At 40.6% G+C, this 27,500-nt stretch overlaps 2 protein-coding genes across 2 annotated transcripts in view; both read left to right on the top strand.

The window, feature by feature from the left end:
* LOC138011870 (multiple epidermal growth factor-like domains protein 6) overlaps positions 1-18,097 on the top strand; it is an 18,839-nt gene extending 742 nt beyond the window's left edge. The window contains exons 2-7 of the mRNA XM_068859107.1: positions 4,133-4,414; positions 5,964-7,707; positions 8,124-8,361; positions 13,680-13,755; positions 15,623-16,116; positions 17,288-18,097. Coding sequence (XP_068715208.1) covers positions 4,133-4,414; positions 5,964-7,707; positions 8,124-8,361; positions 13,680-13,755; positions 15,623-16,116; positions 17,288-17,804 — 3,351 coding nt within the window. The 3' untranslated portion in view covers positions 17,805-18,097. The remainder of the gene's footprint in view (positions 1-4,132; positions 4,415-5,963; positions 7,708-8,123; positions 8,362-13,679; positions 13,756-15,622; positions 16,117-17,287) is intronic.
* Positions 18,098-19,809: 1,712 nt separating this feature from the next.
* Positions 19,810-26,123, top strand: LOC137994986 (protein jagged-1-like). Its single transcript, XM_068840564.1, has 4 exons — positions 19,810-20,031; positions 22,657-22,926; positions 23,812-24,305; positions 25,358-26,123. Exons 1-4 carry the CDS (start codon positions 19,984-19,986, stop codon positions 25,869-25,871), a joined length of 1,326 nt encoding a protein of 441 aa, XP_068696665.1. The 5' UTR covers positions 19,810-19,983; the 3' UTR covers positions 25,872-26,123.
* The last annotated feature ends 1,377 nt before the right edge of the window (positions 26,124-27,500 follow it).

The raw sequence follows: 27,500 nt of genomic DNA, 5'->3' as shown, positions 1-27,500 counted from the left end.
GTCTTCTTTTCTAAACTCTCCACGAGGTCTTTCCATATTATAGGGCTAAAGCTCATTGCCTATTCGTTGATGACAAAGTAAATGGCCTCCTAGCCTTGCTATGTCATGTAATGCATCCACGCTCTGAGTTGGGCCGGAGCAGAACTAAAAACGGAAAAAATTCTGAAGTAGGGAGAAATTAGTCTAATATATATATATGTGTGTTTTTGCAATCCGGCCACGTTCATTTGCACATGAATGGCGTGTATCGTTATGTCTTCTTCAAACCGTGCCGCTACAAGAACTCAATAGTCGCCGATTATTCTGTACTTACCAGCTAATAAATTTTGTCATAACATTATTCCTAAACTTATTACCTTTTGACATGAAATTTTCGCGATTTTGAGATGCGCGTATTTCGCGACACTTAAATTTCGCGTTTTTGCGAAATTCTTGTACTATGAATCACTCTAATTTCGCGATCTTTAGTACGTAAGACGCTATTTAAAGGAATTTAACTTATCCTTAAAGCAAACAACTTCATTTACAATAACGTCAAAATTTACAACAAGTGATGCAGCGACGGGCTAGATGTTCTAACCATTTCCGCAAGAATTTTACACTTGTTCGTTAATGTTAGTCAATAGACCATATTCGTATTCTCGGTATTGGACTGGAACTAGCTTGCAATGGAGGCTAATGCGGGGAAATCTTTTCAAATGCAAATACTTTTTAATATATTCCCCCGCATTAGCCTCCATTGCAAGCTAGTTCCAGTCCAATACTGAGAATACGAATATGGCCTATTGACCATGATCTCCAGCGTCGTTTGTGTAAATTTCGGGATGGAAGAGAAATCATGAATCATAGTTTCAAATATTTTAAGAATCACGAATCTTTGTTTCAAAAATTCGAGAATGATGACTGACAACGACACTGAGGAAAGCTCAACAAAATGCGTGCATGAATTAATTACTTCCGATCCAGGGAATGTGCAAATCATGAATCACTGAGGTAAAAACCAAGAAATGAAGAATACATTAAGACTCGAATGATTTCGCCTCTATCCTCGATTGTAAATGTCTTGGTATGAAGAGTTGCGATTGCCTCAGAATAGATAAAAACGTGATTTTGTAAACTTTTTAATGTTAATAAACTCGTCCTTTCTTCATTGTTAGCTATTATTGATGTAAGTTATTCACTTAATTTTCGCGTCATGTTATGCTCGCGACACTTATTAACCGGGTCACTCTAATTTCGAGATCGCGAAATTCGCGAAATTAAAGTGTCGCGAAAATTTCATGTAATAAGTACTTCAAGCTTGTCGAGGCAAATGCTGCCGAAATCCATGATATGTTTTACTTGGCGAAAAGTTTTTGTTTTCTTTTGTTTTCTCCTATGTCACCTCGGCTGACCTCTCCGCGGATATCGACAAAACAAAACAATATTATTGATCATGCTGTTTAAACACTAAATCGAACTCTTTGACCTCAGTCATGCACTCTTGCACTTATTTGCTTCAAAGCATAGAAGGAGAAACGAACATATCCAATTGGATTATCAGTCTGTCACTTTTGACAACGTAAATTAACTGGACACATGGCTTGGCGTTTTTGCGCAGGCGCTAACCTGAGCTCTCGTCCCCAAAGTCCGCTTTTCTTTTGGTCAGCGGTCAGTGGACGGAATCTGGCCACAGCGACAGTCAACCATAGCCAAAAATACACCCAGTCGCAGTAATGGTATCATGTTGTAACCGTCGACGACCGTTATTGTTTCAAATTTCTTAGAATACGCAGAAGAACCAGAAGTCCGTGATTCGGGGACTTCTTGCTTCAGAGGTCGTGTTCTTGGCCGCTGACCAAAAGAAAAGCGGGCTATGTGGAGGGAGAATTTAATTGCACTTGTTTAGTGTTTGCTTGCACAAGTCGATATTTCTGCTACCTTTCTTCTCCCTTTGGCCTCGTAATTAATCAGAAACGACGATCGATCGCGGATCGCACGTTTGTCATTGAGAGTGAAATTTTGAAAGAAAATGGTTAGTTAAGCGTCGAATTGCTGTTTTACATCTGTCGAAGTCCCAGTAGCTAAATGAGACATTTATCTTGTTAGGAAGTGTAATTGGTGCCCAACCCTTGACTTGTTTGTCAGCATACCCATATACTGAGACCACTCATTCCCAGTTAAAATGGGCCATAAGGATTCAAGAAATTGGAAAAATGCAATCTTGTCTGATGACTTTTTAAGTGTTCATATCAACTTTCATACATCTTTGGGATAAGAAACAAAAACAATTAGCATCTAAACTTTATTCGTAAGATTTTCGTTAACATTTTTGTAGGAATGGGTGGGTATCTTAACAAAGGGTCATTCTTAGTGTAAAATCCAAACAAAGTTCGGAAGGTTTGCTTTTCAGTGAACTAGAAGTCATTTGTTTTTGATGCAACACAAAAGCTAATAACTGGCGCAAACGAAATCGTGAAATAGAAAACAGATGTCTTTATTACTGGCTCATACTAGACTTTTATCAAAACATCACATTTTGGAAAATTACTCATAAAAATGTACTAGCCACAAAGTTATTGTTATAATCTCTATATATGGAATGTGATCTTAATGGTTGGTGCCCTTCAAGGACCTTGTTGTTATTGCTGAAATACATGTTCGACTTGAGTTTCAATAATTCTAACACAAAAACAAATATTTTGATTTTTTGTTGGTAATGCTTTTGGTAACGGAGGTTATGGAATTGGCACTGAAACGGAAGAGTGATAACTAGTTATTTGATCTGTGGCTAAGCAAGTCTTTAAGTTACGATCTCTTTATAGAAGAAACTCAAGCAAAGCCAAGAGCGTCTGAACAATGATCACTTCTATCAAATCAGTAAGAATTTCATACTTTATAGAGAACTATTAGTTTAAAAACGTTTATAGGAATTTTGATCTTCACGCAGTTAATTTAAAGGGAGTTCTTTCTCCAATAAGGTTTCTCTAATATCCGCGGGAGATACCCCTTCGTGTCTTCCACGGTCACTTTTCTATCTTTAGTTTCGTTAACAGCCAATAGAACTTATTTCTCTTAGTAACAACATTGGTAACGGAGGTTACACAATAATTGAATAATCAAAGCTAACTACGTTTTTGCCTATTTATGACGATTTCTTTAAAAACAGGAAACTATCTACATTAACATAGGCTTAAGATACACAGCAATACTTGCGAAGGATGTTAACTTTTCAGAGACGACAACGCTTGCAGCTGGTCCACGGTGCCTCTTTTTTGTAAGGGACGGGTTACTTTCCTTCAGGGAATTCACTTCGTCAATCAATTCCTAGGAAAACAGCAACTGCCTCCGAATTTGACATGGCAAAGATTTGAGGCTCCCACCAGCCTTCCTTGTGGCCGAATTCGTTCTGCCTCTCCTGTTGGGATCTTAGACGTGTTCGCTGTGGGCTCGGTGGGCTTACTTTTCGTGGTTCTTCTTTAACAGCCTCTGTATTCGCTTTTGGAGCACTCATTTTTGCTCTTCAGCTTGTCCCTTTCATTTTCCAGGCTTTTCATGATTTTCTTCTTGGCCTTTGCTATTCCCCGACTGATTCTTTTTCTGCTCTTAGCTCGATTTGTTGCCTTCTGAAAGTCCATCGTCGAGGACATCTGCGTTATTTTTAGAGATTGTGGAATCTTCCAAAACCTGGGAGGATCTTGAAACCTGACACTTCCGGTTCAATTTTCCCCACCCCACGCAGGTAAAGGTCAAATTCCCCACTCCCAGAAGACAGTCAAATGCTCGGGGTTTGCCGGGGGGGGGGGGGGGGAGGATGTTGAAGTTTCGATTTGATCGGCGCATTATCTGGAAAATTAAGCTATTGTCTCTTATAGACACGTGACAAATTCAGGGGGCTTTAACAGGATTCGAATCCATGGCCTCTGAGATGTCGGTACAATGCTCCTCCAACTGAGCTATGAAGCCACACAATTAAAAGTAGGTCAATTTGTTGGGTTCACGTGTCATGTACATGCGTCAGTCAGAACTTGGCAGTCACCCAGCTAGTCTCTAAGTGAATGGAACAAACAGACTATCAGTCAGTCAATCAATCATTACCAACGAAGGGTGAGCCTGAGACAGTTGGTTTTGACATTGTATTTTGTACCCACAGCCGGATTCCATATTGGCAGCTCCTGGAGGAAAAGTATGTGTGCGATTGAAGAGTTTTTCAAACCCTACGAATTTAGACTTCAACGGGCACTGCTGTGAATCCCCATGCACCAGTTGCGATTATTACCTGACAATTTGTTTGAAAGAAACTGCAAATGGACCTTGTGGGAAGTCTGTAACGACAATTACGTACCACAATACTAAGTTTATTGTCTTCAAAGAAGGCGAAGTCTTCTCCAGCGGCGGAAAAAATCCTTTTGCCTGGAAGTTCAATTCATGGCAGGTAAGTGAGCTACGCCATTCAATGTTTTTAAAAAGGTCGTATACAGGAATCCATTCGATGGTTAAATACTTGATAAGAACCGAAAACACGTGAAAATGTAAGACTAGCAAGTGCAAAAGCACAGTTTGGCAATGACGTCCGTAATGTCGAGGAGACCGTATTGGTTGCAGGCAAACGGACTGGAATCTCCTGAGGTTAAAATCCGCTTTTAACCACCTCAGTAGGGTAGGGCGGCTTTCCTTTGGCAAAAGCTGAATTGTCCTGAGGATGAATTCTGGCCGAACCATAGACACGACTTCTGAAAACGTTCTCCAGCTTGACTCGTGCACAATTGTCTCTCACTTGACACTATGAACAAGTTAAAAACTGTTAAAAATGGTTACAGCCCTAAAATCTGCAAGAAATACACGTTTACAAGTTTGTAACTTGAGAAACAACCTTATTATATTTGTCTCAATTTTATTAAAGTATTAGTCATTTTATTACGTTTTCGAGCAGTTCATTGTGCCTGTTAGCATTCCTTTAAATTTGTAAGCTCTGCATGCCTATTAAAAAATTGCCTGTCTTCTTTTACGTCCGTGTATCCGTGTTTGTCATTAATGATTTGTATGCAAGTTTTAAAGTTTGTGCGCCTTTTTAATTGCGTTCATTTTATCAAGTTTGCTTGTGCTCTATTAAGTTTGTCTGCAACTTATTAAAGTTTGTGCAGGAGCCCACGAGTAGGAGCAAGCAACTCCCATATATTCCTGTCAAGGCGTTTTAAACTCGTTATTAACTAAGGATTTCCCCTAAACACCCTAAATTAAAGTGACATAGCCCCTTTAAGTAATGGAAAATAGGGCATGCATCTAATTAGTATGTGTAATCAAATGGCGACGAGTGAAATTAGGACATAATTTCACGCGCGTTTTGTCAAAATTCTGATAATTTCCCGAGCCTTTAGGCGAGGAAATTATCAGAATTTTGACAAAACGCAAGTGAAATTATTTCCTAATTTCACGAGAAAACCATTTGATTACGTGGGTGACAAATTACGCTCACAACCGTAATTGTAAAATCGCTCGAGTACTTTATCCAACTGCTCGGGAAGAATCATCTCCAGGTTTTTCTCAAGGCTATTTTCGTCACACCACTTCTCAAAAACTCTCACCCAGTTAATTGTGCTCTTTCACGTATTTAAATTTTTTGCCGCTTCTTTTAATTTCGTAACTTCTTCAATGGTCACTGTCTTAAATCTAGACGCCATCTTGGCTCTGATCGAGATACAAGAGATGTTACCATGGCAATTTTGTAATTTCACATGTGAAATTATAAATTAACGCTGAAATTTCGCGCCTAAATTAAGGAGTAATTTGTCACCCATGATATTACGCATCTAATTATCTAATTATACATCTACTAATGCATCTAATTATGCATCTAAAATAGGGCATGCATCGTTATGATGGTTAGTGCATTTTCAATAATGAAGAGAAAGTTTGAAAGCTGATATCTTCCTTACAGAATCAGGAGATCGCTGGAGCTTACAGTTTAATTGTCTGTATCCTAGGGTTCGTTCGTTATAGATATCCGCGTAATGGACGAGGATGGAATCACTGATGATGACCTCATCGACAAGTATCGAAGCCAAATCAATGTTAAGCCAACATCATGGGCCTCAGCCACAAAATGGACAGAAGTAACGCTTGGAAGTACCCCTTCTCAAACTGTCGTACAATTTTCGGTTCAGTGCAATCAAGACTACTATGGACCAAACTGTACCACCTACTGTGTTGCCAAGGATGATGATATTTCTGGTCACTTTACTTGCAGCAATGTCACTGGTCAGTGGGTGTGTCGAAATGGATGGCATGGTGCAAATTGTACGGCGTACTGTGTAGCGCATGATGATGAGATTCATGGACACTACACATGTGACTCCAATACGGGGAGAAAAGTTTGTCTTCAAGGATGGTTTGGATCTAGTTGTAAAGTTCAATGTTCCCCAAGGAATGACTCCCTCGCGGGATTCACCTGTGATTCGAAGGGTGAAAGAGTTTGCTTGCAGAACTGGTACGGCAAAAATCAATGCGATGTGTATTGCCAAAATACTAATAATTCAAACGCAGGATACACTTGCGACTCAAATGGTAACAAGACGTGTTTGCAAGGCTGGTTTGGTCCATCTTGTAATTGCACACAAAAGAATGATACAACTGGAGGTTACATCTGTAATGTCACCACTGGAATAAGAGAGTGTCTCCCGGGATGGTTTGGATCCGAGTGTGACGTTTTCTGTCTTCCGAAGAATGATTCATCCAGTCATTTTAATTGTCAAAGAGACACTGGAGCCAAGGAATGTTTGCCAAACTGGTTCGGCGAGAACTGCACTGTCTACTGTAAAGGCAGGAATGATTCAATGGGTCAACACGGGTGTGCATTAAATGGCAGCATTCTTTGTTCCAGAAACTGGTATGGTCCAAAATGCACTGTATTCTGTACTGCCAGAAATGATAGTGGTGGCCACTTCACTTGCGATCCAAATTCGGGAGAAAAGATTTGTAACCGAGACTGGTATGGAGAAAGTTGTAGCAGCTTCTGCGTTCCTCAAAGCAGTGGTATATTTGGTTACTACAAATGCAACAAGACTGATGGTAGAAAACAGTGCAATAACAACTGGTATGGACCTCGATGCACGGTATTTTGTAGCCCTCGCGATGGCTCGAGTGGGCATTACATGTGCGATTCGAGCAATGGCAGAAAAGTTTGTCTGGACAACTGGTTTGGGACTGAGTGCAAGACGTACTGCAAAGCGACCAATAACAGTCAAGGGCACTATTCTTGCAGTGTCGACGATGGAAGTAAGATGTGCCACCAAGATTGGTTTGGATCAAACTGCTCTGTGCACTGCATACCAAGGAATGACTCGTATGGACATTATCAGTGTGATCCCACTAATGGAATAAAGATATGTCACAGAGACTGGTTTGGACCTGACTGTTACACGCATTGTTTTCCAAGGAGTGACTCGCAGGGGCACTATAATTGCAACCCCCAAAACGGGTCAAAGATCTGTCACCAAGACTGGTATGGGCCTAAATGTTCCACAAGATGTATCCCGAGCAACAGCTCCTCAGAGCACTTTACCTGTGACGCCACTGACGGAAAACGATTGTGCTACAAACATTGGTACGGACCTAATTGTTCTATATTTTGTAAGCCACGCGACAGTCACTTGGGGCACTACACCTGCAAGGGAAACACAGGCCAAAAAGTATGCCTAGACGGTTGGACAGGGAAAAGCTGTCTTCAAAGTAAGTACTTGAATAACTAACACATGTCTTTTTTAAAAGATTTATTCGTTCAAGGAGCCAAAACCCAGTATAGATGCCCATTAATTTTTCAACATGGATCGAATGGAAGAACCCGGCTGAACAATGAAAAGGCTGCCCGGGGAAAGTTAGAGATTTATAGCCTTATTAAAGGTATCATGCCTGATAGTATAACGCTGAGCGAAATTCCTCTATAATCACGATCAAATGAAATGTTAGTTCCTATTCAAAGTGAATGAGGAACACCAGATTGCCTGAAGAAGAGTAGAAAACAAACAAGCGCAAGTCACTCATAACGCCGTCGGCCGAGACAAATGGTGGTAGGTGAGTTAGTTCACCAATGCGCAATCGTCAACTACAGGCTTTGCTGTACTGTTCTTTTTCTATGGTTTTCTTAGGCTTTACCACTAACCCACCAGAAACAGCGTCCACACCTTTCCATGTTTACTCCACCGTCTCAGAAAGCACAAGACATAGCGCATCGACTGAGAACCGTTTTATAAAACAAAGAGTTGAGAGCGACAGTGAAGAAAAGTGGACCACAAAAACTCGACTTGGGTTGATTATTGGAGGGGTGGTGTTACTCTTAGCACTGTGTGTTGGAGCGCTGATATTTGTGTATTTAAAAAAATCAAGGTAAGTTCCTTGCATTTTACTGAAGATCTTTTGCAATCGCTCTCAGAAATGTTGAGTGTTACCCAATGAAGCTCCAACATGAGAGATTTCATTTGCTCAGAGGCAAAATTCGTGGGAGACATCATTGCAGCTGCGCGCATATAACGTAAAGTGATATATTGAGGGTCATGAAAGGGCATAACAAATCGTAGTTCCCAGCCTAATTTTGGTCTAAATCCCAATTTCCAAATCTAAAATCTCATTCCCAGTGATTGTTTGCAAACTGATGCGAATAATGAATTAAAAGCAGTGATTGATACCGTTTGCATACGCGTACCTTAACCTGGTTTGAAGAAAATCTCTGTTGGTGAATACTCTTTCTCTCCAAAACCTTATTGTCACCCCCTTTTTCCACTCATTTGATAAAACCAAATACTTGTGATTATTTCATAGGCAACTAGTCTGCGCAAAGAACGGGAGGCCGCGCTGTTAGAGGTCGTTTGATAAGGTCCGCAATGCGTGTGGAAGTGTGCATTTACACGCCATTTGACACTCTTAACTCTGACAACGACTTGTATTATGTATGATAGTAAAACAAATGAAAATGCTTTTTTTTATAGTATCGGATTCCTTTCTTGTAGGGGTGAAGACGGTGCAAGATCGGTCGGTGATGAATTACTGATGTGCAATAACCCAAGGATTAAATTAAGTCAAACGCAAGAGACTGACGAACCAGTAGCTGACTTTGAGCACTAATCATAATAATATGGTGTTTAACAAAGCAAATGTGTGTAAGACCCTCAGTCTCAGAACGGTCTTCAATACAGCTTCAGGCAGTAACTTCTAAGCCGCTTTTTTCATGCCGCCACGCTACGATTGGTAGATAAATTTTAACCGAAACTTATTGTGCTTTTTAGCGACGGTTGCATTCGCTCCAAAGATGTCACAGCGAAACAAAAGATTGTCGCCGTTATAGAACTAGTTATTGATTAATCAGAACAGCAAATGGTTTGATTAACACTTAAGATGAATCCCTGTGAGATTAATGAAATCGGATTTTAGCTCAGTACTACGCATGTCCTTGCAATCGTCTCGTCCTAAGTAGCCCCACACAGAGAATAACGACCTTAGGCCGTGTTCTCATTTGCTACAAGTAATCGCAGTGAAGTTCCATTCGTTATCATGCAACGTTTGCATTCTCTATTTTCCAAGTTTTGAGACTGTACAGAAGATTTGGGTGTCCACGATTCGAGAACTTCCTGGTTTAGAACGATGTCGTTATTCACGATTCTGACCGAAGGAAACTCGGCCTCTAGAAGTAAGACAGCAGTTGAAGCGAAAAATCTAATTCGTCTTTCAGTTTTAAATATCTAGTTTTACGGGAACCCAAAAAAAAAAGTTCCTTTATTTCTGTTTCAGTTTTCAATGTTGGTTTTTTCCCTTAAATTGTTATCGTGTTCTAAATTATCTTTCTTATATAATTGATCATTGTAAATCCATTAGTTTTTTGTCATTGTAAATAAACAATGCAGTTTATCCAATACAGACAATACACAGTTAGAAGTTCATAACACTTCTGACACAGTTTCCTTAGTGTCGAAAAAATGAGTACGCTGGCTCAATAATAAATGACTATAATTGGTTGTTCAATTGTTTCCGCTGTTGTCTCCTTTTGCGTTCAGCTTAATATTTTGAAAATGAGTGCATAGAACATTATCCAGTGGCCAATGACTGTGATAGCCTCAGTGTCAAGAATCTATTACGGACTCTTGATAGTGCTGGATAGTAGAGAGAGAGAGAGAGAGAGCGCGCGCGCGCTACCAGGCTACCTGTTTCAGAGATAACCAAGCCAGCCTAACAAGTTGTTTGCATCTGGGTATCTGTACTGAAGGCAAGGGCAATCTTAATTCGTTTACATTTTTTGCCTCATTTGCAATAGCCTGTCCGTTTTCAAATCAGTCAGCCGAGAATAAGGTACTGAACATGAACGTTCGTTGAAGAAGGAGCCATACCTGATATACCAGATAATCTCTCAGCAAGGATGCTTTGAGAAAATTCGATTACCAAGAACGTATGGAATCATTAGCGCTTTTGCCACTTACGAATTTATCAGTTTTTTGAGGGCTACCTGGCTCGTTATCAAAGTAAAACAAAATTAGAGATTTGACTACGTTTAACAAGTCCTTTCACCTCATGAAGTCAATTTGTAAATTGTATGATGCTTTCTGTGAACAAAGCTAGGCTAGGTTGAACTAAGCCAACTAACTTTTTGCTTTTGGAGAGAAAGAACAGGTTGTCCGCAAAAAGGTCCGCAGACACCGTAACCTACTTAGCAGTTAGTTTCTATGCATTTGAACTTATAATTATAACGCTACTTTCTCTTTCTGCATGATTTGTATCAGATTTGTACTACGTATTTGAAGATAAAGACAAAAATGGAATCGGCTAATTGCATAACACAAATTTCAAAGGCAAAATAACTACTGGCAATCGGCCACTCTGGAGTCAATTTGGTTCAATACTTTGCATTGTGCCTCAGCAATAAATGAATCCTTGTCCACAGCTGGAAGCTAATTAGCCTGAGTTGAGGCAGCTAGGTAATTAAATAAGCTAATTAAGAGGCAAGAATAAGATTACCAGTTCGCACAAAGATCAATTTTTTTTTTGTTTATAGCATTTATGTCATTTATGCTGGACAGACTAAATATTCATTGTGGCAGTTTTGCAAAGTGACCACTTAAGTTTAAAAAGGCTGTGAATGAGAAAAACAATGCATAAACCAGGCTTCCTTTCCTTTCTTTTGTATTTATGTTAATTAGTCCTACTGCCCTCATTTTGAAACAAATTATATTCTTTTAAACTGAATAGACCTTTTTCGCTTTTACATCATTGTTTTCCCAATACAGATCATGCGATGATACTCAGGACGTTGTTTTGTTTGCATGCACTCTTTTTAATGAACAAAACAAAGGACCAAATTGACCTCCTGAGTATCATCACATGACTTGTATTGGGAAAACAAAATGTACAAAGCGAAAAAGGTCTATTTGCTCGTTGTACCGAGGCTGGATTAAAACAGAAGAATGTTTTATTTGGCCGCCATTATGAAAGATGTCCATGGAAGAAAAAAGAAACAGCAAGAACGGCACGGGGAAAAAAAACATTAGTTTCACCCAATACGGGGGCGTGTATCGGGTTACAGTATACGTTCTTTCTAGAAAAAATGGCTTAAATTAGCCAGGATTAGAATGCATCAAGAATCATTAGCTTAATCAATTTTTGTGGAATTTAAAGATTCGAGAAGAAGCAGTACAGTTGCAAATTTAAACCCTACGTCAATGTTTACGACTGTACTTTACTTTGAACGCAGAGATGACCAAACTTTCAACCCAGCAATTCATCTTTAAAAATAGAAACAGGCCTCTGTTTTGTATAACTCACTTGTTGTTGTAACATCTGGAATGCCGGTAAACTTCTCCCCAAATTGGTACCGTTTAATGCATTACCTTCAGGCCATAAAAAATCGCATGCACAGGTTTGCAGTTACACAAGCAGGTGGTCTTCCAATTGAAGAGCACGGTCAGGTTTACTTATCTTGCTACTAGATTCACCAAGTCAACGCCCTTACACTGTGGGCTGTCAACCAAGAGACCACTGTAAGGATATTTTCAAATTTGATTGCAAGCAAGTACGATGAAGTGGTTGTTTATCACAGCTGCTGTTATTTTGTTGTCCCTTGTGGTAAGTTTATTTAAGAACACTGTGACATTTCTCAAGATAGTGAGTGCTGTTTGTGTCTCCCTTCAATTCCCTTTTGTGTAGAAATTGACTCGCTCGGCATTAAACAAATATCTTTTTCGACTCGGTGAGCACTCTTAGAATGCGATTGCATTTTCTCTATGCCTTAAAGCCTCCTACAATGGGTTGAACGTTTAAGCTCCGAGATTTTCGGGTCTTTTCCCAGCAACATGATTTCCAGATATCTAAAAACGAAGGCATTAACAGTAAATAATTCATGCATCTTATTTACCTTTTCTGTGTTGTAAACTTGCCAAAATATTACCCTTTTTATAATGATTGGACACAAATGGTCCAGGCGCCCAGAAAGGCTTTGGAGGGCTTTCGACAAACGACGTAACAAACAAAATTCCAAGATTTCCGGAGACTGAAAACATCTTGAGAAAATAACGCTTCCTTCCCCTTTATTTAATGAAATAAACGGTCACAGGGGCTGAAACCCATAAACTCGTTTTTCCCACGGAAGGCCCGATTTTTTCCTACATAAATTTATGATTTTCCTAAGCCCGAAAAGTTTCTTCGTGAGCAACGTACTCTGCAAGCGATTTCTTTAACCAAACTCCTCCTTTTAGAGTTATGCAATGCAAATGACCCCTTTTTACGAATACAAGATTACTGGGGCACTTAAGCTTCTCTTACGGCAAACGTCGTCAGATAATTTTTAGATTAATAAAGTTCTAACAAAGATATATATCAATCGTGATTTGTGCATAAGTTTAAGCTAGAAACATTCCTCGGTGTGGCGAATGCTTCGAACTTTTCCGTCCTAGGCACCATTACAGTTCTAGCATTTTCGTGGTTTTTCAAAATCCTTTTTAGATGTCAGTAACTCTAAGAAACGTTGAAGACTCGTAAAAAGGAAAAGAGAACATTGATTGAACGCAGACACAGGGTTCGTACGGGTCATGGAAAACCTGGAAAGTCATGGAATTGAAGTATTTCAGTTTCCAGGCCTGGAAAGTCATGGAATTTAATTGTCGGTCATGGAAAGTCATGGAAAATTATAGTTACGTGTGGTTATCGTAAATTATTGCAGAAGTGGAAGCAAGGAGAAAATAAAATGCAGGCGAGTTATGTCAGAAAATCCCCCAAAAACAAGGACGATTTTGACAATTTTCGAGACTGGCAGTTAAACTTTAGGTCATGGAAAACTGCAAAAAGTCATGGAAAAGGTCATGGAATGTCATGAAATTTGAAAAACTCTTAAGAGTACGAACCCTGAGACATGCAAGAAAAGTGTATATTTTGGAGAACATAAGAGGACCCAGCGTTAACAGGTAACAATGAAATCTCAGCTCATTCAACAGCCAATCAGTTTTGCAATTTATAGAAAAGAAGTCAACGCAGGTAGCTGTAATTCTTTAATAACAAGAAAAGCTTGTGGCCTTATTGCATTGAACACTGAGATAATCTCCTCGCTGCACAATTTACTGAATCCTGGTCCTCGTAATAATATTGCCATTTATGGGTATTCTTTCAGAAAGATATCTGTAACTTTAACCGGATATTTTTTACTTGAATGTTGGGATGTTATTCCACAGGGTTCCAGTCACGGAACAGGTCATGTGGTTGTCACCCTTACAAGCTATGAAAATCCTAGGAATCACAAGGATGATGGTGAATGCTGCGACCCGCTCGGACCGTTTCTCAAGTATAAAAACTGTTTGCCTTGCAATACGTACTTCAAACTGTGCGTGAAGGACTCATTCAATAAACGCGCTCCCTGCATTGGACAAGCTACGACTCGTTTACTTACTCGTTTACTTTAACGCAGGTTTACGATCAGGAACGACTTCCCTTTCGACTCTCTTGCAGTAAGTACACAGCCTCGTTCCCAGGGCTTTTCCCTTCTATCGGCGGTGAAAAGCCCTGGGAACGAGGTTGATAAAAACGTCGCACTTAGACTCGCTTTGAAGAGGAGGCAGACTTAAACTCGGAAATGGCCATGCATCTAATTAGGTGCATGCAGTTTTGGACAAAAGCTTGGAATTAACACACACGTCAAAATATAAATCAACAATAAAAATCAAGAATCAAATCTGGTGAATGCTTGTGGACTCGATAAACTGATGAACACGAGTAATTCCGAGCTTGAACTTGATTAATTAACAACTCCACTTGTGCGTCTGTATTTGTCCCTCGACAAATGCTCCAAAAAAGGTCACTGCACAAAACTGGCAAAAATGATGAGGTAAGAGAGCGGATCCCCCATACATGGCTCTCCTCCAATGATATTTTTTGAAAATCTAATTTTAGCTACACAGCTATTTTGAGAGAGGCACCTAATTGGCCAGTTGTAATGACGTAAAGAAATTTTAAATATGCGTCGCATTGGGAACGAGAACTTAAAAAACGCTTTGCGAAACTAAAAATAGATTTTAAAACACCATGATGTGGCATGGGGTTTCATTCTCTTAATGACCTCGTCCTCTCTTGCCACAAGACATCTAGCATGGGGCAGGTCTTCTCTTCTTAGAATTTCTGTTTGTATAAAGGGTTCATTGTCATCATCACAGGCACTGACACTTTACCCCTGTTGTCAATAGGGACTTCAAGTTAAGATCAACGATGGCGACGTCGAGGATAAAGCGTGGTTTCCATATGATCTGCAACGGTCTGCAACACGATCGGAAGCTGCCTCCGTCGGTCTTATCGCAGACGGTCGTAAACATCACAGGCAAATGTTTCCATTTAAATCTGAAGCGATCGCAGACAAGCGTACCACTAATCCTCTGCGAAGCGAGGAGAAAAAGGCGCGATCGAGGATTTCCAGCAAAATGGCGCCAAGCACTTACCTTAAGTCTGATTGAACACGACTGTCACATGACACGTGTTTCAAGGTGAACAATAGTGTGTCGTCAATAGGACACAGATCATCTCGGACACACGTTCCCATTAAAAACTGTCTTAGTTGGAAGCGTCGTAATGGTCGGGAAAGTAGAACTAGATTCAACTTTCCCGATCATCCAGACCCTGTGTCGCAGATCGCCGTATATTTCCACATGTCTGAAACGCGTGGCGCAGACCTATCGGCGATTGTGTCGCAGACCGATTGCAGACCGTTGCCGATCATATGGAAACCAGGCTTTAACATTGCACAATCCTGCGATTTTTTTTCCTCGTTTAACCAAAGATATTCTTATTTTGTGGCGTTTTCGTAGCCATACCCGTAGTCGTTTCTTAAACTCCCTAATGTCACTGTCACAGTTATTGTTGATGGCACCCTCCCATTGCTTTTATCACTCGGTGAAACCCTTTTGTATTCATCTGTGTTATCGATCGATCCGTGGCGCTGGCCAAAAGGATCTCTGCTCTTGGAACGATAAACTGACATTATCTATCTGTGTTACCAGAACGACAGCATTGTTGTCTAAATATAACTCGAGAAAGTAGTGAACTGGCTTAATGTCTCCCAGGGAACCAATGTACTTGTAAAAACAGAAAATACCATTTTAAGAAAATTACCAATATAATTTTGCCTTAGAGAACTATTTCCTTGTCAGTGGACGTTTACGATAAAGACTATGTGACCAGCGATGACGTTATTGAGAAGCTTACCAGGGACATCGTGCTTCCGGCTGTAAGACGCGATGGCCCCAAGAGGAACTACAACAAAGCAACACAAGAACTGACAGGAAGCAGAGTCGTAGTAACAGTTCAGGTTGAAATGTACTGCGACAAACACTTCTACGGAAACAAGTGCAACGTCAATTGTGTTCCGCAAAATGATGAGTCGAGAGGAAGCTACGATTGTGATAACCTAGGAACAAAGATTTGTAAGAAAAATTGGTTTGGAGCAAATTGCAATCGAAAGTGCGTTCCGTTAACAGGACGCTCTTACTGCGATTTAAATGGGAACAGACGATGCCTGACTAATCGGAAATGGCCATCTTGTGAGAGCTGCGTCAAAAACTGGTTCGGAAGCAGTTGCTCTTCGTATTGTGAGCCTCAGGATAGCGAAGAGCAAGGTCACTATAAGTAAGTAAGGGCATAAGCCGGCTTACTCGGTTTACGAAGTTGTTGCCTTAAGTTTAAAAGGGAGCAGCGTAGGACTTATTTGCAGCGGCAAGTCTTGTGTCGGTTAGGTCGGTTCAAACTCAGCCCGGACAAACACATAGGGTCTTTAAATGACTGAGGAAAAAGTGGCACCCTTGTAACGACATCTGCAAATGGTTAGACTCTCCGCTTTTTTCGGATAAGGACGATTTAACACACTTAAGGAAATCAAAAGAATAGGGCTCGGAGTTTCGATCGGTCATTCCTTGCGTTCTAAAGTCACTTCCCAGTGAAGCCTGCAAGTGATTTTAATAAGATTTAAACGTCACAATCGACCGAGAATTTCGTTTAGTACTGGAGTGGCAAAAAATGTAGTGCACACCCGGAAGGGCACAAAACTCGACGGATGAAAAAAGCCTAGAGCGGAAATCAAGATACTTATTTTTATTTCGTGGAATAGATATAACCATGCATCATTGGAACAAGATCAAACAACTCAGGTCTGATTTACGAAAGGAAGAAGTGATCCTCGCACATATCTGGACAATTTAAAGCAACTGTCTCTTATCGACACCTAAAAAATTCAGGTGCCTTCGGGACCTCGGGACTTCGGGATTCAGGTGGCTTCAGGACTCGAACCAATGATCTCTACGATGCACTTCAATTAGATACATTTATTTCATTCATGAGATCTGGTTTATTGCGGGACAACCCACTAATAAACAGCACGTCGTATACAAAACCATCTAACCTTGTTCGCTGACATTTCGTTGGCACTGTAAGTTGGCAGTAGTTCGTTATTGTAGCGGGGGGTGGGGAGGTAGGCGTGGTAATCCGGCGGAGAATCGCAACATTGGAAAGATTTAGAATAGCGTCAAAAGTGAACAACAGCATGAAACCTGTCGTATTTAAACTCACTTCTTCCCTTCTCGCTGAAACAGAGAAAGAAAAACTAAGAGAATGCAATGCAAAAATTCCACTTCCGGTTGACGTCCAATGTACAGTTGTAGTTCAGTTTGAATTTTTTTTACTGGGTATTAAGTCATAGATAAAGAGATTATCTCCTAAATAAGGTCGCTTATATGCTTTGTCAGCTCTCAGTAACCAATAATATTTTGGTCAAGGTGTTGGGTTTTTAAAAATCTTTTGACAGGTGCAGGGAGGATGGCAAAAAAGACTGCTTACCGTGGTGGTATGGTACCGAATGTCGCACGCACTGTATCCCCCATGACGACTATGAAAACGGTCATTACAGCTGTGCGCATGACGGAAGTAAGACGTGCAAGTATGGGTGGCACGGTGCTAACTGTACAGTGTACTGTGTGCCTCACGATAATGACGCAGCAGGCCATTACACCTGTGACATCCACGGTAACAAAGTCTGTTTGGACGGATACCGCCCTCCAGATTGTAAAGAATGTCTGCTGGGTCGACACGGAGCAAACTGTTCATTGACCTGCCATAATTCAACCCAAACGGGCTACTACGACTGCACCGAAAGCGGAAGTAAGAAATGCAGACAGTGGTGGTATGGGCCCGACTGTCATGTGTACTGCGTACCCCACGACGATAACGTGCACGGGCACTACAAGTGCGACCCACGTGACGGAAGCAAAGTTTGCGAAGCCGGCTGGGAGGGGCCAGATTGTCTTTCCAAGAACAAGAACTGAGTGTTTTCAGAACATTTCAGTGAAAATTATTCGTTTTTTACCTTTCTTGAAATCGTTATATGGCATTTGAATAAACTAAATTTACTATTCATTAGCTTTTAGGTAGTCATGTTAACCGCATAAGACGTAAAGGATGATACAACTTGATTAGATCCTTCACAAGGATTCGGTTCTTCTTTTTTGTTACGTTGGTCTTTGCCGCTGCAATTTAGTAGATGATGGTTTGGAAGATTGATGTCAACTTGTCAAAATTAATACCAATATAATCATTGATGTGTGCAGTTTTAATTCTTTGAAGTTGCCATTTATGGTCGATCCCTTATTTGTGGCTTTAATATGTCGTGTGTGTAGTGATTATCCATATTGTGCATTTTCAGCAACCATCTTGCACATGAGAGGCACAAAAGGTGACAGTTAACTATCTCATTTGGTGCTATTTTTCATATGGTGCTCATCTAGCCCATGTGTCCACTCGTGACGATTAATTAAGCCCAGGGGCCCGTTTCTCGAAAGTCTCGAAACTTTACGGGCCATTTTTGTGTGTCATAATTCGCTTTGTATCTCAAGAACGGAGTGGACTTAAGTCGTCAAACTTCACAGTCATTTTTATTTTTGGTTACCTTGAAAACATGTTAAAAGATCGGCTTTCCAAAATAAGCGGTTGGCAGTTTCACAAATGGCTTTTCGGGCCCGAAATGTTTTCGGGACTTTCGAGAAACGGGCCCCAGGATTCTGGTCCGCACGTCAATGAAAACCACGTGATCTTGATCGTTGTTAGTGGTGGGTTACATGTCTTCCATATGGTTCGAACAGTACGTACATTATACCTTTAATGTCTGGTCCCGAGGGAAGCAGTTAGTTTTGTTTTTCCTAGAGTCCTGATGTTTTCGTCTCGGGAAACATCAGCAGAACTCGAGGGAAAATAAAACTAACTAGTGTCCCGAGGGACCAGACATTAAGTGCTTTCAGTGTTATATATTTAGACTTTTCCTTCAACAATCGCAGCGAAACATCCAGAGCGGTCAACAACTGCGGAATTGTATCCCGGTTGGTATACATTTGAATTTGATCAGGGGTACGTACGCGTGACCAAGAATAAACCAATCAAAGTGCTCTTTTTGTTGAGTGAAAGTCTAAGTATATAACAATATGTATTGATGGATAAAGTTTAGACTGCAAAACAGTCGTAATTTTTGCGAACGCAAGCGACGCGGTAAATATTCAAACGAAAGGTCTGGAGCGAGTGTAGAAACGGCGAGGGAGAATGGGGAGAGACGCAGTTTCTCGCATGCCTCACGCGCGAGCCTCGTGAGGCTCGTGCGTTTCACACGAATTCAACAGACGCAAAACTCGTCTGGGCGGAATATGAGTATCCAGTATAAAAACGACCATTATCTCTTAATCATAATATTTTGAAACTTGCGTCCTGTCTCTCGATGCTTAAGCTTCTGCTTTCAGTTCAGACCTTGGCCACTCCGCCTCACTTGTGCCAGCTATTCCTCTTTAAAACTTGCCATTGTCAACTTATCTCTCTTCCGGCAACAGCTATCAAAAGAAGGAAATAGTTAAAGTGAAATAAAATCCTTACGGCAAATTCAGATACGATACATTTTTTAAAATTTCTGGTTAATTCCTCAAGTCTATTTCCCGGTAGTTAAATGATCAATAATGACAAGGTGGAGAAACCTGTAAAAATTAGACTTGTGTTTCAGTAACTTTGTGGCGTCATTTCCGGTGTAAATCTTTTTTTCCGTGACGAAATCAAAGCCCAAAACAATGGCTAAATTAAATCAAATTGGTTCGGCATTTTTTTAACGATTTCTTTGTTACAATTTCAGTGCTTTTTTCGTAAATGTAAGATTGTCTTGCAGTTGCTATTTTTTTTCTAGATAAATATATTTCCAGTTACCAAAGCCACACAGTAAAGATAATGTTGTCAATGTTGTAACGGGAAAAATGCCAAACGAACTTTCCACGCCTATTGGATAACAGCATATCATCACCTTTTCAAGGATTGTCGAGGTATTCTCAGTTGTTTCAGTTTGTCGGTGAAATCGACTGTCCGCTGGCGTTTCAAGGTGTTTCTCGCTTGTTTACCAAGAATAATTTTCTACAGAAGTTTTGCATGATTTCAGCGGAAAAACAAGACGAAATTGCATTGTAAAACATTGGACAGAGAATGATCTTGTCGCTTTTCAGCGCTGCGGTCTTCTGGTGGTGCCTAATGGTAAAGTTCGTATTAGACTTTATACATTTAGTATTTACTCTGCAAAATCAACCAGGTTACCCTCATTCTATTCATTACTGAGTAATTCTAGGCTAATCTAGTTTAATTAGACAAAATTCAATTCATGTCTTGTGAAAGAAGAAAGCCATTTCACTGACGTCACCGGACGTCTTAAGAGAATTTAGGAAACGTGTGTTACTGTCATCTCTCTGTCATGTGGATATAAGACGAGGGAAACCAAGTAACAGAATCGCACAAGCAAGGAAATTTGCTTTATGTATAGTTTTGGCAAAGTGGCTGAGGTTGATTTGTTTGTGGGATTATTAAGCTCCTTACTACGAGAAAGAAAACTTGTCAAGTCAGAATCGAGTGACATATCGTTTACATTCCTTCAGTTGTTGCTTGTCTGTAAAACAAGTCAAGAGCTGAAGGGGACGCAGTATGGTATTTTAAAACTTGCCTAACTTGTGTACAGACGATCATCCCTCGAAAGGGTTGAAACAGAATCATGGAGAGCAATTTAACCTTTAATATTTTTAGTTTTCTGGTAAATGGCAAATGAACAAAGGGTCTAAATAGTAATTTCAATGCATGTGTGGTGTGGTTTTGACGTAAATGGCAACCCTCCCCAGAGACATGCAGATCTCTTGTGGGAGTAAAAAAAAGGCAAGTGTAGAAATAACTTTTTCAAGTCAAGAATGGACACAATCGTACAAAGGGAAAGGAAGTATGAACATAGATTGGTATCGTGATTCAAAAATTATCTTTTATTTCTCTGTGTGTTTTGAAATTCGTTCTGTTTATAGTCTTTAAAGCACTGGGAATCGTTCTTGTGATCACGTACTCGTAGGCAGATAAGATTTCCGCCACTGTAAACAAGTTTTGAGAAGGGGGAGTGGTTACATGTTACAAGCGACATCCGGAGGATACGCCTGTCACGATAGATAGATAGATAGATAGATAGATAGATAGATAGATAGATAGATAGATAGATAGATAGATAGATAAACAATCTGAAGCTAAAAAATCGAGACATAAGATTCCAATTACTTACTTCATAAAAGAATGATTCGTAACCTTATATCGTTTAAAACGGCTTAGATCACGTTAGCGAGGTCTTGCGCTGTCAACTTAATTATTCCCACATGTCGCAACATCTTGCAGCCCACAACTACTGCAGACATAGATTGAAGTACTTTTCAACTCAGTTACAACTTCTTTTTCCAAAGATCTCAAAGCTTAACCGCTTTACGGAATACCCCGCCACTTACTTTGAAATTGCAGTTGCCTCTCACTGTCTGTGAAGACAAAATTATTTTCTTCCTCAAGATTCTTCAATTACGTTTGCGGTACAGACGCAGCGATTCTTCGGTCAACGCCAAGAAGACCTCGTGCCGGTTTTGTAGCAGGGGTTTTTAAAAAAAATTAAAAAGGCAGGGTCTTCCAAGCAGGTTTTTTAATAGTTTTAAGTTACCCCACGATCTCCCCGATTCATGGTTTTTGTAAGTTTAGGAAGTTTGCTAGTTGTGGCCGGTTGAGTTCGAGGTTTACGCGTCGGAAGCTTCGCCGTTACTCGCCCGCGGTTCCTCTGTTGGTGCTGGTAGATGTCGTCACTGTGCAGTCCAAGGTCATGTTCAATTTTGGCAATATTAAAATTGTTATTATTATTATTATTATTATTATTACTATTATTATTATTATTATTATTATTATTATTATTATTATTATTAAAAGTTGCTTATTTCACTGTGCCTTGTGGCCGAAGGAGCAAAAGCTTTCTCATTGGCCACTACCAAGAAAAAAGGAAGCACTATGATCAAGAACTTGGCCTAAAAAGTAGAGAAATACTGAAATGCGTGAGCAAAGAGATCTAAACATTCGTTTATAGAATTCAATTTTGGCGATAAGCTAGATATGATATTTACTGTAGTGATATGACACACAGTAAATTCTTACTTATAGTAAACATTTAATCTACGTAAATAGTAAAGTATATTGATATCATAATTATTAGTTTGAAACAAGGTATGAACAGTTTTATAGATTTAGAGGCACACTTTCCAAAATTCCTCTAGCCAGTACAGAAAATCGTTTTAGGTCATTTAGCTCTGGAAAAAAAGTTTTGTTTAGAGGAATGTCTAGTATTACAGTTAGGGATTTCAGAGACCGGAACAATAACGTATGAAAGGCATATTGGAGTGCTAAAGTTTATGTGCAGTCAGAGCGTGCATTTGCACTTTTATTAAAAGCTAAGAAGCAAGGCTTTTGTTTGAACCACCAAATTCCACTGAAGTCTGAAAAGCAAATGAAATTTTTTTTTTTTTTAACTTAAGAGTTCTCGACTGGACCGCGAGTCAGAAATGAATCAAACTCAAGGCATAGTTCGTTGGTAGTATATGACGTAGTCACCATTGTAGGCGATAATTTCATCCTTTTTTCGCCACTCGCGTGAGTGACGTTGCCGCGAAAAACTGGATCTCAGACTGAGAGTTTTATCACATGGCTCCCTGGTTCGAGATTAACCGTCCGAGCTGTGGTTGAAGCTTAAGCAAGGTTAAGTGTTTTACTTACTGAAATCGTGAATTTTAAGTATCTTGAGGCGAGACTTTACCTTTTTCTCAACAGGTGCCTTGCGAAGGTTCGGGGAGGGCGGTGGTGATTTTAAAAAGCTATAAAAACCCAAGCCATCGTCTGAACAATGGCAAATGTTGTGATCATCGTTTTCTGAACTTTGGCCGCTGTTATCCATGTGACGCCTATTTTAAGTTGTGCGTAACACAGACGTGTGCAACCTGCTCTGGATGTAACATAGGAAGAAGTCAGACACATGTGGTTGGAAAACAAGATGACCATCGCTTTCACATCAGGAGGGCGTTTGCATTCGATTCTTTTTCGGTTAGTATATCATGATAGGTTTTCCATTTTTAAATGAAGAGGAGCTTACGTAGGACTCAAATCAGTTAGCTTCAGAATGGGCATGTACTGGAAAAACTGCATGCCCTTTGACTAGTCTGACAGGCGTAACAGAGGAAAGGGTTGGTTAACAATGCAGGCGCCTGAGCTAAGTAAGAGATGAAATACCTTTAAATTCCATCTTTCCTCGTTCCCTGAGGCAATCTCCCGTGCGCCTTATTCATCTCCCGGTAAGACAGCAGCCACTAGAGCAACGCCCGGTATTGGTTCAGGAAACAATGGCCCCCGACTCTAAACAAAAAAGAGCTGTGTTCTATAGTGATCCAAAATTTAAAGGTAAAGAAAAACTGCAAGGCAACCTGACCTGATCGGCTTTTACCCGTCGACTATTCTACCCTCACATTCTTGTGAAATTGCGTGTTTCAGATGTTTGCTTGACAGCAGTACATTTACTGCGATTTTCATAATTCTGCCGAATCTCATCTTCAAGTGCCAACGCCCAAACTGCGTTTTGGCTTCCATCAATCAAACGAAATCAATTGATGCATGACATAACCTACCAATCAGCATCTTGCCCCGGCACATTTGTAGATTCCAACTCGCTGCCGATGGAAAGCGATGGAATAAGTACGATTCTCTCTCTAACAGATATCATAATGATGTTCGAGCTGCGAACTTAATCAAAACTCCAATCCACTTTTCGGAGGCGGCGTCGATCTTCCGGGCGGTGTTCGAGAATTTGATTGATGGAAGCCGAAACGCAGTTTGGCGCTTTGCGCTTGAAGTTGAGATTTCGCAGAATTATGAAATTCGCAGTAAGCATCCCACATACAGGCCCTTTGATATTGAGAAAGCGATCTTTTTCAGGGCTCCATTACGGTGGGACTGGAAGTTTGGGACAAAGACAAAATCACGAAAGATGACTACGTGGACAGCGCACACGCTTTCGTAACTTCCGTCAGGCCAGGGCCATTTAATAGTCCATTTAAGAAGGACTTCACTTTGAGGGGTAGTTATGTTACTATCGGGCTAGAGATAAACTTATACTGTGACAAAAATTACTACGGTGCTGCTTGCAACGTCAAATGTATCCCGCGGGATGACTCGAGCGGGCATTACACCTGTGATCACCAAGGTGAAAAGATTTGCAAGTCTGGTTGGTTTGGAAGCAGCTGCACTCGACACTGCGTCCCCCGGGATGACCCGAAGTCTGGACACTTCTACTGTGATAAGGACGGAAACAAAAGATGTCTGCGGAATTGGCAGGGACCATCTTGTAAGAACTGCATCAAAAACTGGTTCGGTCCAAGCTGTTCCACATACTGTGTGCCTCAAGCGAGCGACGAGCTCGGTCATTACAAGTAAGTCAAGAACTTACTATTGTAAGAGCTCGTTTTCGCGGGAGGTCCCAAGACTTAGACCCTTAAAAATACTTGATTTAACGAGGGTAAAATACATTGCGCTTACCTTGCATTATGGGCTTCATTCATGATACATATCACTTAAATATTCTCAACTGTTTGCAGACAGATCAGTAGGCTATCATAAGCGCAGGAAAGGAAAGGAGAAAAAGGAAAGGAAAGAAACTTTATTCAAGTGTCTAGTCGTTCTAGCGCTGGAGCACTAACAATTAACGCAAATCAAGCCAAATGTTGGTTTTTGAGGAGAGAGGAAACCGGAGTACCCGGAGAAAACCTCTCGGTGCAGAGTAGAGAACCAACAAACTCAACCCACATATGACGCCGAGTCTGTGAATCGAACCCGGGCCACATTGGTGTGAGGCGAGTGCTCTCACCACTGCGCCATCCCTGCACCCAAAAGAGTGAAGCAGGCGAAGAGTTGAATTGGGAACAACCCTAAAACGAAGATGAACTCAAACCAGGGTGTTCGTAACCCTATCAACTCGGCCAAGCTGCTTTTCAATAACAACAACAACAACAACAACAAATTGTGTAGAGAATGATTATTTTGTCAAGACTGAAAAAACATGAAAATATTTACAAGTTCCATATGCGTAGTACGTATAGCAGGAAGTCCTATAAAAAATTATCGGCAGGATCTTATTACAAGAAGCCAGGCCATCTTTTAAAAGATGCCTCCATGCCTTCTTAATATTAGGGACCTATAAATCGGAGGACAATCAAGACTACGAGTACGAGTTTTCCGTACTGAGCATGCGCATAAGGTTTGAAAGCCGGCATTTTTCGAAGTGCGCATGCTCAGAACGGAAAACTCGTACGCGTAGTCGTTGTGGTCCTCCGATCCGATCTAAAGATCCCTAACTTGAGAGCTTTAGATTCGAGGATAAAAACGAGTACTCGTACAAGTTTTGACCGCGCGAGATCCGGTACTAGCAAATCTTGAGCTCTTACGTCCATGGCGCAAATGTAAAATAAATCTTTTTTCATCACAGATGCAACCCTGTCGATGGAACGAAAAAGTGCCTTCCGTCATGGTTTGGTAGGGACTGTCGCACCCAGTGCATTCCACATGATGACGACAGCGGTCATTACGATTGTGCACACGACGGAAGTAAAACGTGCTTGCCTGACTGGCATGGGGAGACGTGCACGGCGTTCTGTGTCCCTCAAGATGACGATGAACTTGGCCACTACGCTTGTGACAGCGACGGCAACAAAGTCTGCTATGATGGCTTCGATGGATTCAGTATAAACTGCTCGCTGACATGTTTGCCAAGCCAAAATGAAACCACTGAATACGTAGAATATACGTGTACTGAGAGTGGGGTGAAAGTGTGTAATCCAGGGTGGTACGGTCCCGACTGCACTGAGTACTGCGTGGAGCACAACGACAGCCTCAACGGGCATTACACGTGCGATCCACGAGACGGAAAGAAAGTGTGCTTAGAGGGCTGGTTTGGACGGGACTGTCGCTATTCCAAAGAAGACAACTTTAAAACTGAATAATTCCGACTTACATATACTTCTGTCCTTTTTTAATCTTTTAGGTTGGCACATAAAAAATTACGATTGCGCAGACATAAAAAATAATATGATTGACACATTATTGTGTTGTAGTATAAGTTTTAATTTGTCGTAGTCGTTATAAAATCAAGCAAGCATAGCAGATCAACGAGTTGGTATTGATGGAACTGGAACTGGAAGAGAAGCTTTAAATGACGTAGTTACAAAATTGAATAAAATACTACACGAGAAAGATTAACCTTTTCCCTTGTCTCTTCACGGATGTCATCTAGTTTTTGAAGATGAATTCAAGCAGCAGATATGCGCATTTATGCAGAACCATTCTAAAGGCCCTGATCATGACTCGATTTTTGCTTCATTTCCTCTCTTGAATTGGCACCATCTAAGGCACATGGCCTAAAACAACTATTCAATAAGAGCGACTCTCGAGCTTAATAGTTAATTTGAAAATTATTCAATCTGAGCAAATGGCAGCTTTATTATTATCTTTTCTTTAAACTTGATTTAAAGCGAGAAAGCCTGTGTAGCTAAAGCTATATTGAGTTCTATTTGCCAGGTCATTATGGTTGTCAGTTGTCACATTATTCTAGAGGGTTGAGAACTCTGTATGCTATAGAATCCTTTATATAGCAGGAGCAAAAGTGCCTGAATAAGAAAAGAGTCAGTTTTCCGAGATGAATATTTTAAGGCCTGTTTCTTTACAGTATTATCAAATAAAGCTATGATCCTTGCAGTTATGGACGCAATTTTAGCATTTGCGTAGAGAAGCCTGAAAATTTCAGGACTTCAACGGGGTTTGAACCCGTGAGCTCGCGATACCGGTGCGACGCTCTAACCAACTGAGGTATGAAGCCACTGACGTTGGGAGGTGGTCATTCGTGGGTTCTAATGTTCTCGTGAGGAATGAATTAAGAAACGAAATGATATATAAAACAAACCCGTGAAATTTTCAGGCTTCTCTACGCAATTGCTAAAATTGCGTCCATAACTTCGAAGATCATAGCTTTACTTGATTTCATATCCGCAGTTCAGTATATGATTCATTTCATATATCATTTCGTTCATTTACAGTATTATGGCTTAAAATGTTAGGTAATTGGTATTATAAGCTTTATGTATACAGATTAAAAACCAAATGGAAACCAAACAAGACGGGACCATTGCGCTTGTTCCAGAACTTTTGCCCATGCCATGTCCTTAGGAAAGTTATCTGTGAGTCTCGCAGCCCTACAGCTTCAGAAGCTAAGCAGAAACTGCCACAAGTCAAAAAGGGACTTTGCCGAGTGCTGGAACATGCAGAAGTGAAGCCGTTCCAGGGACTGAAAAATGACTGAGTTTCAACAAGAACCCCACAGTCCAAAGGTCACTGAAGGCAAAATGTTCTTAGAATAAAGATCAAGACGGACACTTCTGGGGAAAAGTCTTGATCTCTTGGGGTGGAAGCAATCGTCATCTCTTGCAGGCGTGACTCGGCCACTAATTTAATTTCGGAGCTACCAATGTAGATCTACAGAATATGATCCTCCGGAGGGCTTTTGGCAAAAGAATATGAGGTAAGGGGAGCGAATCCCCGTAGCCCATGATAATTATTTGAAATATAATTTTAGATCT

This window comes from Montipora foliosa, chromosome 1 (genome assembly GCF_036669935.1).
Source record: "Montipora foliosa isolate CH-2021 chromosome 1, ASM3666993v2, whole genome shotgun sequence".
Taxonomy (NCBI): Eukaryota; Metazoa; Cnidaria; class Anthozoa; order Scleractinia; family Acroporidae; genus Montipora; species Montipora foliosa.
This window is presented reverse-complemented; position numbering and strand designations above follow the sequence as displayed.